The sequence below is a fragment of the Chaetodon trifascialis genome, chromosome 2 (genome assembly GCF_039877785.1).
Source record: "Chaetodon trifascialis isolate fChaTrf1 chromosome 2, fChaTrf1.hap1, whole genome shotgun sequence".
NCBI lineage: Eukaryota > Metazoa > Chordata > Actinopteri > Chaetodontiformes > Chaetodontidae > Chaetodon > Chaetodon trifascialis.
This window is the reverse complement of record NC_092057.1, coordinates 14,800,070-14,813,413: the sequence shown is the minus strand read 5'-3', so window position 1 is coordinate 14,813,413 and position 13,344 is coordinate 14,800,070. Positions and strand designations below refer to the sequence as shown.

The 13,344-nt window shown below is 43.9% G+C and overlaps 1 protein-coding gene across 3 annotated transcripts in view; it reads right to left on the bottom strand.

Moving 5' to 3' along the window:
- Positions 1 to 783: 783 nt before the first annotated feature.
- tbc1d1 (TBC1 (tre-2/USP6, BUB2, cdc16) domain family, member 1) overlaps positions 784 to 13,344 on the bottom strand; it is a 44,814-nt gene continuing 32,253 nt past the window's right edge. For all 3 annotated transcript variants that reach the window (XM_070977220.1, XM_070977231.1, XM_070977241.1), the window contains 8 exons: positions 10,537 to 10,698; positions 8,723 to 8,881; positions 7,126 to 7,226; positions 6,795 to 6,938; positions 5,900 to 6,059; positions 4,534 to 4,703; positions 2,541 to 2,717; positions 784 to 2,421 (listed from right to left, as the gene is read on the bottom strand). In XM_070977220.1, coding sequence (XP_070833321.1) covers positions 2,128 to 2,421; positions 2,541 to 2,717; positions 4,534 to 4,703; positions 5,900 to 6,059; positions 6,795 to 6,938; positions 7,126 to 7,226; positions 8,723 to 8,881; positions 10,537 to 10,698 — 1,367 coding nt within the window. In that variant the 3' untranslated portion in view covers positions 784 to 2,127. The remainder of the gene's footprint in view (positions 2,422 to 2,540; positions 2,718 to 4,533; positions 4,704 to 5,899; positions 6,060 to 6,794; positions 6,939 to 7,125; positions 7,227 to 8,722; positions 8,882 to 10,536; positions 10,699 to 13,344) is intronic.

Below are 13,344 nucleotides of genomic sequence, written 5' to 3'. Positions count from 1 at the left end.
TATGTTGTCTTTGGTAATGTGTTTTGTCTACAAATACAAGCTGGTGGCTTAACCGTGATTTGAGAGCACAGTAAACTGTATAAACTGTTGCAATGCAATTTAAAGTCGTTCACTTATTTCCTGCAACCACACACGCAAAATACCTGTAATGGCCTTCATCATAGTCATTTTGCGCAAACACAAAACATCCTAAATTGGCTGCTCCGACCTGACCAGCTGGTTGATTAATGGGTTCATTCAGAGGACCTCAAACAGGTTTAGGAATGTGAGGAGAAAGAGGTCTGGCTGGGAGTTCTTGTGTAATCTTATACTCCTGTTACTCTGAAGAAATGCATTCCCCAACAAAAACAAAAAGACACAAAAAAATAGAGCATTCGAGTCCATGTACACAGAAAACTAATATTACTGAGATGCTTCTTCATTATCTGTAACAAAAATCATCTCAGAGTCTCAGTCTTATTGTGCATTCTTTAAGATTTCTCTGGCTGGGCTCTGCTGCTGCTTTTTGTTGTGTACACACACACACATACATACATACTAACAGTACCGCAACCTGCCCCAACATGCTTTTCCTTCAACCTCAAGAGAAGTTCCTGGAAAGAAAAGCGTGTCTGTTTTAAATACTGTGTACAGCATATCTCCATACACTTGAAACCTCATATCAAGGACGTAGTATTCAAAGTGACTGGCATGTTTAGACAGGAGGTGGGACAACCCTCACCGACACCTGTGAGGTCATACTGCATGCAGGCAAACAAACACGAGAAGAAAAGTGCCTTCAGACACGCTGACAGGATATGAAATGTATTTGTTAAGTACGGAATAAACAATAATGACAATAATCAATTAAAACAACACATGTGCAAGGACAGTCGGAGTGAAAATTTCTATACAGTGTAAATCAACAGATTGGTTGCCATCAGTGAAGTGCACAAGCACGCAGACGCGGTAACACTTTCAGACATCACACACTGAGCTGCAGCTCAGGGTGAAGGAATTCAGTGTGTTGAATACAGTAAATGACTCATAGCTGACAGATTGTCTCAACAGCAGAGGTTTCCTATTTGAAGTTTCAGACACAAGTGTTTCTTTTTTCAGCCATTTAAATGAACTGATGGAGAAAAGTCTGCACTTCCCCTCACTGGAAAGGCACAGCTACTGTTCAAAGAGCTTTCTGCTCAAACTGCATCTATTTCCCTTTCTACACAAATGGATCGACTTGTATTCAAAGGTGAAAAAACAGGATGTGAAATCGACTGGATTTATTGTGTTCCACTTCCTGCAAACTACTGTAACTAAATGAAGTTTGAAATATACAGTCAAGAAACAAGAACCACGGAAGACTAGAAATATGGAGGAGAAACCAGAAATAGTTCACCTCTGACCTCTGAATATGAACACCACCATCCCAGATCTAACAGGCAGCTCGTGACATATTCAACTTTTATAACAGACAAACAAAAAAATCACTTTGTCATGAAGTTTATTTCTTCACCCGTCCCTTCATCTCACTTTCTCGTCACACTTATTTTTTCCTTTGGAAACATTTCGTCTTTGTATCGCTACCGTGTCACGTGTGAGCATGATCAATAACACGTTCTTTGTTCGAGCTTGTTTTGCATTAATAAAGGCATTCTTTGGCTATTTTCGCCTCGTTGCATCTGACACATCCACACAAACCCTCTCGCAGGAGCATAAAAGCCATCAGTGAAGACACTCACACACATATAAAGACACATACAAGTACAGGTGCAAATGTAACTGCTTTGTTTGTACAGTAGAGGCCCAGTGGGACAGTGCTATCTTTGGGGACTGTTGGTCAAATCACATGTTCATCTGTATTTTTTTTTAGAGACGTGAAGAAGACGCTTGACTCATTTTGAGGCAATGCTCAAGGGTGCCATTCCTTTTTTTTTTTTTCTTTCTCTTTTAACCTCATCCCCATTTTTGTTATATTGCCATTCTCCTCTCTGTTTTCTGTATTTCCTCTTTTTGTTAAAACATTCAGGAGCTGGGAGAAGGACAGAGGTCGAGGTCGGGAGGCGTCTCACTCGACCTCCTCATGGGCATTCCATAACCGGCTCCTCCTCCGGTCCACCTCACCATTTGGAAAACTATTAGGTGTGGTTATGAACCCTCTGGAAGAGCCAGAGGGTGGAGAAGGGAGTCCACAGTCCTGTTCGCCAGCCCCTCCACCTTTGCTGTTGCTGTTACTTGTCTTTCAGAGGGTGGGGGCAGTGTGTGTCCATCAGGGTTGGTGTGTATGCCGAGGCTCACGAGAAGGGCCTGGAGGTGTGTGACAGTGCTCGCTAGCTGCTTCTTCTCCTCCTCCAGCACAGAAACCTGCTCCTTCAGCCGGCCCTCCGACTGGGTCAAAGCCTCCACTCGGCTCTCCAGGCTGCAGACGCGAGCATGTGACACCTGGGTGGGACAGAGTGATGGTTAAAATGAACAAGTGAAGATAACGTGTGTGTGTGTGTGTGTGTGTGTGTGTGTGTGTGTGTGTGTGTGTGTGTGAGTGAGTGTGTATGCGTGTGTACCTGCAGCTCCTCCAGCAGGTCGAGGTTCTGCTGTCGGAGGCTCTGATTGGTCCTCTCCAGCTGTGCAGCTCGCTGGTGTTGGTTGAGGGTCGGGGGTGTGTCCAGCAGCTCATCCTGCAAGACGTGGTACTCCACCTCATAGGCCTGGAGCTGCTTGGACATATCCATCTCACAAACCTGCACATGCACAAAGAACGTGTTTACAATGCACTGCAATAATAAAAAAAAAAAAACCTCAACAGCCGATTCATCTTTTTGGCCTTTGCCCTCCTCACTTTCCTTTGTTGTTATTATCGTTCCTGTTTTTCTTCCTGATTGATTGTTGAGTTGATAAGTCTTTGAAACAAGGGAAACTTACGCCTCGTGAAACACATATTTAAAGGAAAATTCTGCTTAAGAATATTATTTTTCCAGTTTTCTCATAGTGCCTTGAATCTGCCCTTGTTTGCGTTTGTTGTGGCGTTCGACACCAGAGAGCACTTATTCATTAACTTCATTAGACAGGTAGTAAGAATAAAGTGGCAACATCAGCATTTGTCTTTGTTTTTGCTACGTCTGACTAACCTGTGGGTTTGTTTAACACAAAATCGTCTGACTGCAGCCTGAAGAGCTCAGTGCAATGTCATCATTACTGATAAGAATGATCAGAAAACTATGAACAAAAGGTTGCATGAAGCTGGAAAGTGCTGATTACACAGATTTAGCAGATCGTTTTATACTTCCAAATTCTATATTAGAGCATGATAGAAAATAAACATCCTGAAGTACACGCCCTTTTATTTCTTGAAACTGTGAGTCACACCACATTTCACATATCCACAGCCTGATGTAGATAAGTGGTGCTTGAGGGGAAGTCCCGGCAAGCTTGAGCATGACTCAACACCTTTTGTTATCGCATGCAAATTATAAGGTAAATGCATGCTTTCTAAACTATGGCATACCTTGATGATATCCGTCCATTTGTCTGACGCATCAAACATGTGTCAGCTCCTCCCATCTCCAGACAACTGACAACTTACATTGCTTTACACGCTAACAGCAAATGTTCTGTCTTGACATCAGTTTACACGGGACTGACTGAGAAAAGATTCTCTGATCAGGACTGCAAACTGTTTGGCTCTTCAAGACATGAGCCCGATATTATTGACGTACAGTAATTTTCCTGTTGTTCCACCACAAATACTGATGAATGAGGTGACATGACCTCACTGAAACTCATCAGCTGTCATGAGGAGAGGGTGTGGTTCACATTGATCACACCTGTCACTCAAGCAGATCATTGTTCTCAATTTTCCTGTTTTGTTATAAAGCAAATTATATTGTCTCTTTATCACCGCCATGAGCTGTGAAATCACATATTATACATCTGTTTAGTGACCTGAGGGATATTACATAGTTTCGTGAGTACATTCAGTGACTCAAGAACATGATGTGCTGTACAAGAACAGACACAGTATCAGAGGGTATCCGGCCACTGATCCGCTTCTTGCTTAATTTCTGCAAATCCATTCAATATTTGTTTTATTGTTAATAAATCCCACAAAAATACAAAAAACCCCAATGAACTAATCATAATAAGTACTCAGTGTGTAAACAAAGCCCTATATATTTTATTCCTCTCTGCCACAAACATCCATTGTTGTCCAGAAACTAGTAAGAATGCATTGATGAGCCACATGTTCCTTCGTCATGATGAACGTGGGAATTGTAGCTTCTTCTGGGTCAATGTCCTGCTGGAGGAAAAACGATACCAGAGACTAAAAGTCAGCACATTTCAGTCTGTGCTGCTTTAATATTGCCCATTCTTTTGTTAATCTGAGTCCTCTAACTTCATGGAAGTGCACTTCTACATAACTGTGCCCCTTCAATCCTTGGCTGAGAAGAGTCCCCAACAAATCTGCCATGAGACCAGGTCCATGAAAGGAATCACTCTGTACTGGATCCCAGTCAGGTGATCAAAGGTTTCACATTACTGACAGTTTGTTTTTCTAACCTGGTTGATGGTTTTCTCCATCTGCACAAGGCCCAGATTGGGCAGCGTGGTCTTGATGAAGTCGACTATGGACTCCAGGCTCTCATGCTGCAGGATCAGAGGCTTGTGGCTCCCCAGCAGGCTCAAGGCCACCTTAAAGATGACCTCCGACCCCTGGAGAAACAACATATCTGACAGAGGAGAGGCAAAGGTTATAGAACAAGAAAAAGAAATAAAGAAAACAATATGACAGGTGGTTGGAAAAAAGCCATGATGTGGCACTTTTTTTTTTTCTGCAATTATGTAACATAAAATTAATCATGACAGGCGCTTTATAACGCAGCTTAATGTGTTGACTGGTGACTTAAAGGGTTTTTTTAAATGATAAATGCTTTGACGTCAATAAAAAGGTTTAAGCAAACATAAATATAGGCCAGGGTGAATATGGAGAGGTGGAGTAGGTGTGTGTGTTTGTGTGCGTGCTTTGAATGCATGAGGGTGGGGTAAGGGTTAGGCAGGATTGCATGAGATCATACAACAGATTAAGGAATGGGAGTGGAGGTGTGGAGCCTCACATGCTGTATGATATCGAAAACCTCACAGTGCTGTGATGATGCCCTCAAACTGTAACGCACACACACACACGCACGCACGCGCGCGCGCACACACACACACACACACACACACACACACAATGTGTTATGCTCAGATGAGCACGAGGAGCCAGTGAGTCTGGTTCAGTGACTGAGCACCGTGTATGAAATTAGGCATGAAAACAAAGGTAAGGAAGGAATGAGGGAGACAGAAGCGAAGACATGGAGAAAAAAGACGTATACAATGGGCTGAGGGTGTGACGATATTTGCAGAAATGATTCAAGGTCACTTTAAGGGAAAACGACAGTCTGGTACTGACTAAAGAATGCTTTGTGTCAAATGTGTCTGTGTGTACATGACTCACTATCAGAGACATTATTCCAAAGAAACTGAAGTGTAATTTGGAGGAAAAGTTTAGATTATGATCATTAAACTTGACTCTATACTTAACAGCAAACAATGCCACTCCCATCTCCTTTGTCCCACTGCCAAAGGTATTAGATTGCTTATATGTACTTTACTTCACAACCTTCTATTTCCTCGTTTGCCTTGCCCTAGTTTCCTCATTTCCACTCTGCTCCTCCACCATTCTGTCACTCTGGATGCAAGATTTAATTAGAAGAGTTAACCACGGAGACATCTAAACATCTCTGTGGAAGCCCCCGCCACTCTGCGCCTTATCTACATCTAAACTCCTGCGCTTTTCCTCAGGAAGAAGAAACACTGCAGTGACCAAGTAAAACAAGACTGTGGTTTGTGAGTGCAGAGACATGCGCGCACTCTCAAAACTTACCAAAGACTCTGGCCACGAAGCCGAGGGGGAAGTGTGAGGCGAAGGCGGTGAGAAACCAGGGGGTGGCGTATAAGCTGGGCCCGATCTCCTGCTGCTCGAGGTGGCTGTAAAGATCCCTGTGGTAGTCGTGGAGCAGCCGTGACAACTGGTACATCTGAATCTGACATGACAAACATACCAGAGATTTGCTCATGTTGGTCTGACTGGAAGCTTGTGGTGGAGCGCACATTATGTACAGATTGTGCTTTTATTATTCTACGTATGTTCTGAAGTTGGCTTAGATGTGCATTAAGGAGTTAGGGCATAGCTATGGGTTCTATGCACGTAGCAGTAGCATGACATGCTACTGAGATACCACATGGAGACCACTGACCTCCGCTCTTTTTCAGTGACACACAAGTAGTGAGTGATTTCCACTGCAACCCTGCTCGAGCGTCAGTCTCCAGTAAAAGACTGTAAAAACGGTGACTGCCCAGTAATACTCTCCTTTTCACAGTTGTACAGTACATCGGTCTAACGCTGCAATAGTTCTATCAAAGAGTGAAATCTGACACTGAATTTTAAGTCAATAACCACACCACCGCCATCTATGGTGGGACTCCTGTTAACCGCTTCCATCAAATATAAATCCAGCTCAACTTCCCTACAAACCAGTCATCAGTGACCACGTCTAAACCAAACCAATGGTGCCACTTTGTCAGATTGTAACTCTGACCACAGACAGGAGGAATGAGACTAAATGGCCTGATTGATGAATGGACATATAAACAGATGATGAGATGCGGTCCGACTGAAGCAATTGCAATTGAAGCATGACCTGTGTGAATAATGGGGTAGAATGATTTAGATTAAGGTATGTAGGTTGTGTGTGAGTGAGTGTGTGTGTGTATTTTACCTGCAAGATAATCATGTCAGGCCTGTACTGTTTGCGAAGCCCCACGTCATACATCAGAAATTTGAGCATGTTGAAGGCGTCCTCTTCCCCCATGTGTAACAGCAGCACTCCAGCAATGAAGGACAGGCCCTGACAGTAGCCCACCTACAATAACAACAATAACGAACTTGACTCCTGTACAGAGAAGCAAGGTGGGGGGAGGGGGGGGGCTAAGCCTAAAAGACAGTTGACAATTCCATTATGTCCACCGAGTGAGAAGAAAGACACCCTAAAAACAACATGAAAGAGGAGGACATCCAGAAAGAGTACAAGGAGAAGAATTGAATGATACCTCGGGGTCCAGCAGTGAGTAGGCTTTCAGTAAATTATACAGAGAGAGTTGTCCTGCCCCCAGCTGGGCTTGAAAATATGGATGAGTGGGAAAAGTGCGACCTGGGACACAAGAAAAGAGCAAGACATGATCTATGTTACAAAACATCTGCACTGTTTATATTTAGTATAAAATACTGTGCCAGACTGAGATCAACCTGATACGCAGCTCCGAACACAATCACAGTTTTAACTGATTGACTTGATTTCACCTGACATACTGCTGGAAAGAATCCAAGCAAATGATCCGTAAGACACCAAAGCCTCTGGGTGTGGACCACGTGTTTGAACAAAGCATAACCTCTGCTAAACTCTGCCTCAGGGACACCAGACTTCTCACTTTTGATGTTCGAAAAAGGTGCTCGGTGCGTGAGCGTGTGCCAACCCATTTCAAGCTGCTTACAAACACGCAGGTGAAAATGCACACACACATGCACGCACGTGAATGCACCTTTAAGCAAAGACCGCATAACCTACTTCAGAGGCTTATGGTGTAACGGACATGTGCCTTTTATATATGACAGGATAATGACCTGAGATCTGTAAAGAACATCCTTAACATGGACAGGCTGGTAATTGGCGGGTGGGTGCGTGTGTGTTTTGAAACTGTGAGCTTCTTGACTTACAGTGTGTGACAGTGGGGCTTTGGTGCAGACAATGATGGCGGTGTGAGTGTGTATGCCTGGAATGTGCTGTGGGGGCTTTATGTTTGTGAACATAATGCCACGATTCCCTCCCCTGCTTGAAGGAAAGACAGTGTGTATGAGTCTGTTCTGCTGAATGAAAGGTGTGGCGCGCTTAACAACCCGAAATTCTAAACTTTCATCCTCTGGCCTAACTTCTGTTAAGCGGCCTTAAGATGCAAACAATGTGTTTTTATCGTAGAGTGCATAACACCTTCATATTGGGCCATGTTAAAAACCGTCTCTGTGTGTGCTGTTACCTCCGTCCCCACCCCATCTGATGCAGTGAATAACATGATAGTCAGATGAAAGGCACAGGGTCAATAGCAACAACGGAGGAGGTGCACTGCTACAGGGACAGATGTGTGGGTGGATGTGTGTATGTACGTGTGAGGGTGTTAAATGGGTGGGGTGTAAATACTGTATGTATGAGTGTGTGTGTGTGGGGGTTTTGGGTAGGAGGTGTTGTGAAAAATTGAGGGTGAAAGCGTTAAAATGAGGTTTGAGGCACGGTAATGTACAGGGTTTCTGCAGAGTTCACCAAATTTGGATTTGGATTTAAGACTTTTTCTGACCTTTTAACACAACACAAAAGAAAATCTGACATGCTTTTACATGATCACTCCTGTCAGTGAATGATGGGAAACCAGTAGGGGCAGTAAGATCTACAATTATCTATAAAGTGCGTACAATCCGTTCACATGCTCACACACACACAGAAACATTAACAAACATACATGCATTCCCTAGACCCTCACACTAACCTTCATTCATTCGATACAGCAGAAGAGCTTCGCAATTAAACATCTAAAAAAATACGAGTATGTCTGTGTGTGTGTGTGTGTGTGTGTGTGTATTATGTGTGTGTCCAAGTACCCAGATCTATGAGGATGGCATGTTGCTGCGAGGTGAGCTGTTTCAGCAGCTCTTTGTACGGAGTGTGATTGGTGGGGGGTCGAGAGGGGACCGTCTGCCTGAGCAGGTACTGTTCAGAGAGAAACTTCCAGATCTCGCCTCGATGCTGCCTTGGAACACCTGCCGGAGAAGACGGAGATGAAAGAGGGTGTGGTTGGGTGGGGTATTGGAAAGGTGGCGTGACATGTTAATTGCTTTAACCGATAGCTGTTCAGGTTCAGACCTTGTGAAAACCAGATTGCTATCAGTTGTATGCAAATCCTCCCTGTAGTATGCAAATCATAAGGCCATCTGATGCCAAGACTTGACAACTGTTGGCTGAGGCTACTCAGAGGAGCTTTACTTTGATTGTTGAAATACCTTCATGTCAACCCAGTAAATAGTTTGACTGAGTGACAGAGACTGCCAGAGTTTGTTAGCCCACAGAACATGTTTCTAAATGGTGCGAGGGTGCAGTGTTTTCCCTTGAGCGTAGAGATTCATTCTTCACTAAGTAGGTAAACACCGCATTTGAAATGTTTATCACAAACATTTTCCCTGGTTCCAGCATAATTTTAATTCCATGGACTCACCATCGCCAAATGACTGCCTTGTGGACTTCTTAGATTACAAACAGAGGGGTTAGAGCAGTGTCAGGTCTTTATTAGAACCAATTAGATTTATCTTCTTTCAGTAAAACCAGTCTGATCTGCTGGCTGACTGAGCAGTTGGGGCTTAAAGCTAAATTTCAGCTCTTTGGGATATGCACCTATCTGCTTTCTGGTGGAGAGTCAGATGAGGAGCTTGATACCATTCTCATGTCTGTAGGATAAACATACTGTGAGCTTGCAGCCAGTTAGCTTACCTTATGGCAAAGACTGGAAACAGGGGGAAACAGCCAGCCTGGTTTTGTCCAAAGTCACCTAGCAGCATATCTAAATCTCAACACCATTTGAAGTTTTGCATAGGGTTACATCTGAACTCTCAGCAGAAACTTCCTGGAGTCCACTGATCCTGGTTGTGACAGTTACATGACCCCCCATAGAACAACAAATTCATATTCTAATACTTGGGTGTATTAAAAAACAAGATATAATGTGTTAGGGGTGCTGGTAGGTGGGGTCAGGCTGGCTGTTTCCTCCCATCTCACCTCAGAAGGGACAAGGTGAAACAGGCGATAAATGTAAGGCTAATGGCTGATTTGTAAGACTAATTCTGTCAACACAAGGTCTTTGTGTCGCACTCTCAGCACGTAAAGATCACAGGAGCAGGATGTTTAAACATGTGACCTTGCAGCTTTAATCCAGACCCCCTATGAGATGGCATGGCCGCTGTTTGAATGTCATCATCTTGTGTCATTATCTAGCTCTTGAGGGTACTTTACCGACTTCTACCACTGCTGTTAACTGGTGAGCAGCCTGTCTGTGTGTTAGTACTTTGGATCATGCTTGTTATGTTTGAGGCAGAGGGCAGGAGAGATAACCTTACTGTCTTCTGTGCAGAACATGCTGATATTCGAAAAAGGACAGAACAGAAAGCCTTGACAATGAGAGCGGACACTGGGGGACGAAGTTGATGAAGGAAAATACACTTCATGGAATTTATGCTCTTTTCTTTTGCTGTATTTGGGAAAAGGGCCTGAGCTGAAGATAAGGACAAAACTTACAATACATATTTTCAGTTTTGGAGCATTATACCTTAAGCGTTAGTCAATATTTGCTAATACCTAGTGATTTTGAAAAAGAACAAACATTTCCAAGAAGCACTGATATGTATTTGTGGAGTCAAATATGTACCTTGTGCAACAGCAGCATGTATGGTCTCTCTGTCAAATTTGACTTTTGCCCTCCCAGGAGTTCCCAGCATTTTCTCCCAGACCAGAGTGACGTCCTTCAGACACGGAGTGATTTCCTCGTAATCCAGCTTCAGGCGCTTGTTCTGCAGGTCACTCTCTGAGGCTGGAAATGTAAACACACAGACAAAACACATCAATGATGACAGTACAGTGACAGTAATCCTGTGGTATGTGTCTGTGTGTTTGTGTGTGTGTCGGTCCTCGGCTTGGTGAAGCCGAGGTACCATCGTTGTAACTGGGAAAACCTGGCAAGTGTTCCTGAAAGCTACTGAAGCCCATCTGCTCAGATGCCAGGGTGCTGCTCTCTTCACCAAAGCATTTTTTCTTGTCCTTTCAGTTCCGTAATGCACTGAGAAAATGCGCCTCACATCAGGTACTACTCTCAAGCACTTTGATATATTGCTGATGCAGATGATCACAATAGAAACAGTGCAGAAAAGGAAACGTGACTGTAACTGCAGGCTAGAACGATTTACCTTAACTGAGGTCAGAAAAAGAAATTAATACAGTTTTATGAAACAAAAACATTCAGCAGTTACGAAGCAACATTATCATCCTTTATGAGTTGTGTTTCTGGCCACCTGGTGAAACTTAGTCCAATATTCACTCTCTTTTAGTTCTGTTTTTGGTCTCTACCGTCTCCTAAGGGAAATATCTGGCTATTCAGCTGCTAAATGCCCCCCCAACTAGTCTCTAACCGTGTTTGTCTGCTGTTCGGTGCTGATCGGGTGGTGTACAGTAGGTTTTTAGAGTTATTTCACCAAAACAGTGGTCTGCTGTGGGTTAAAACAATGCAATGCTGCTTTTAAAATATTGATTTTATGTCACTCACTTTGTGTTATAGCATCAGAAGGTTATTTTAAAAAGCAATGCAGGGCCACAGCTCTGCCTGACCCTCCACAACATCCTGTCACTGGACTTCACAATGCATCACTCAGCTGGAATACAGTATTAGTTTGTGCATGACTCACCGGCAGCGAGTAAATCAAGGAATATCAGAGAGACCCTTTGGACAGAGGGACTTATTATTAGTAAACATTCCCCCTCTGTGATATAAGATGATTTTTTTGAGTGTTATCAAATTCATTTAGGGAAGCCATGGCCCTGGATTTAACTCAGATTAACACAACAAGTGAACTTAAGAGAAAAACACAAACTGTGAATTCCGTTGCAACATGTTGACACCAGTGATCAAAGAAGGTGAGGGCACACCCAAGGCCCCTCATCTGTTCCTCTCTTTCTGACAACACCCTTCCTCTCTCCCTCCCCTAATCTCTTAACCCATAGCCCTTGCCTTCTTCTCTTTTTTGCCAACATTCAACTCTTTCTTCTCCTTCAATCCTACATTTGTCTCATCTGTCAACCACACTCTCCCTCTCCCTTTTCTCCCTCCCTCCCCTTGTGGACTTTCCCACCCTTTCCGCTCATGTGTGGTGTCCACCCAGTGACCAGCTGCAGCTTGGCAGAGTTGGGGAGAGTGACATCATCACTCTGGGACAGGAAAGAGACAGCAGGCCACTTCCCGCTCTAATGTGAACTGACACCTTCCGGGAAATGGAGGGGAAATTAGGTGTGCAGCCAACAGGGGGAGATTAAGCTGTGTGTATTTTCACCAGCAAATATATTATTATTACAATTATACTAACAACACAGCTTTAATGAACAAACTGAGAATATGCAAATTCAGTGCCTTGCAAAAGTACAGCACTTTGCATAGAACTCACACTAAAATCCAGAATAAACACATCTAAAAATACACTTGGCACCAGATAAATTGAGAGCATCTCAAGAGGTCTGAGCGCTTTTTATGAGGCGCTGTATATCATGGCCTCAGCAATCAAAGACAGAAAAGTAGCGGGAGTGACCTGGAATGCGTATTCTGGATAATAGAGGAAGAAAACTTGGACGGAGCAGAAGCTGACACACCCAGAGTAAGAATAGATGCTGTTGGAGAGGCCGTGGCTCTGCTGTCTGTCTTATCAGCTGTCTGGAGCAGGCAGAGTCTAGTCCATCAGGACTCGCTCATTGGCTGCAGCCCAGCCGGCGCGGCTCAGTCCCTCCACACTCTAACCTCTCCTCGCCTCCCATTTTTCTCTCTTTCTGTCGCCGGAACACTCCACCCATGATAGCACATAACAAGATAGGATACCCCACCCTGGAGCTGACAAAGACACACACACACACACACAGTGATGGAAGAGCACACACACACACTCTTTCACAGTTGACCCATAAACCAGGCAGCAAGGAGAGAGATAAACTGAAAGAATGGAGGACAGGGAGTTGAGCTCCACCCAGTCAAATAACGGACAGAAAGGTGGAGCGTACCCTACGGGATGAATAAAACACAATAAAAGTATAGACGCCCACGAAAGCCGCCAAATTCTCTCGATGTGTTTGTTGGTGTGTCTAGCATGAGCGCAAGTCTGTGTGTGAGTGTGAGTGTGTGTGTGTGTGTGTGTGTGTGTGTGTGTGTGTGTGTGTGTGTGTGTGCGTGTGTGTGACAGAGCCTGAATAGAATGAGGTCGCTGTCCAGACTTGTTTTTCTTACATCAATATTGACCCACATTCTCTCCATTGACATTCTGTTATATAGGCAATCATTTCTATCTGTGTGGTGAATCAAGCATTGTGTGTGTGTGAATAAATGATTCGGCACAGTATACAGCGCAGGTAGTTAGGTGTGGTGGATGGCAAGGTGTGTGGTAATAAGTGCCAACTGGGTCAGGAAAGAGGTGGTGCACTTGGC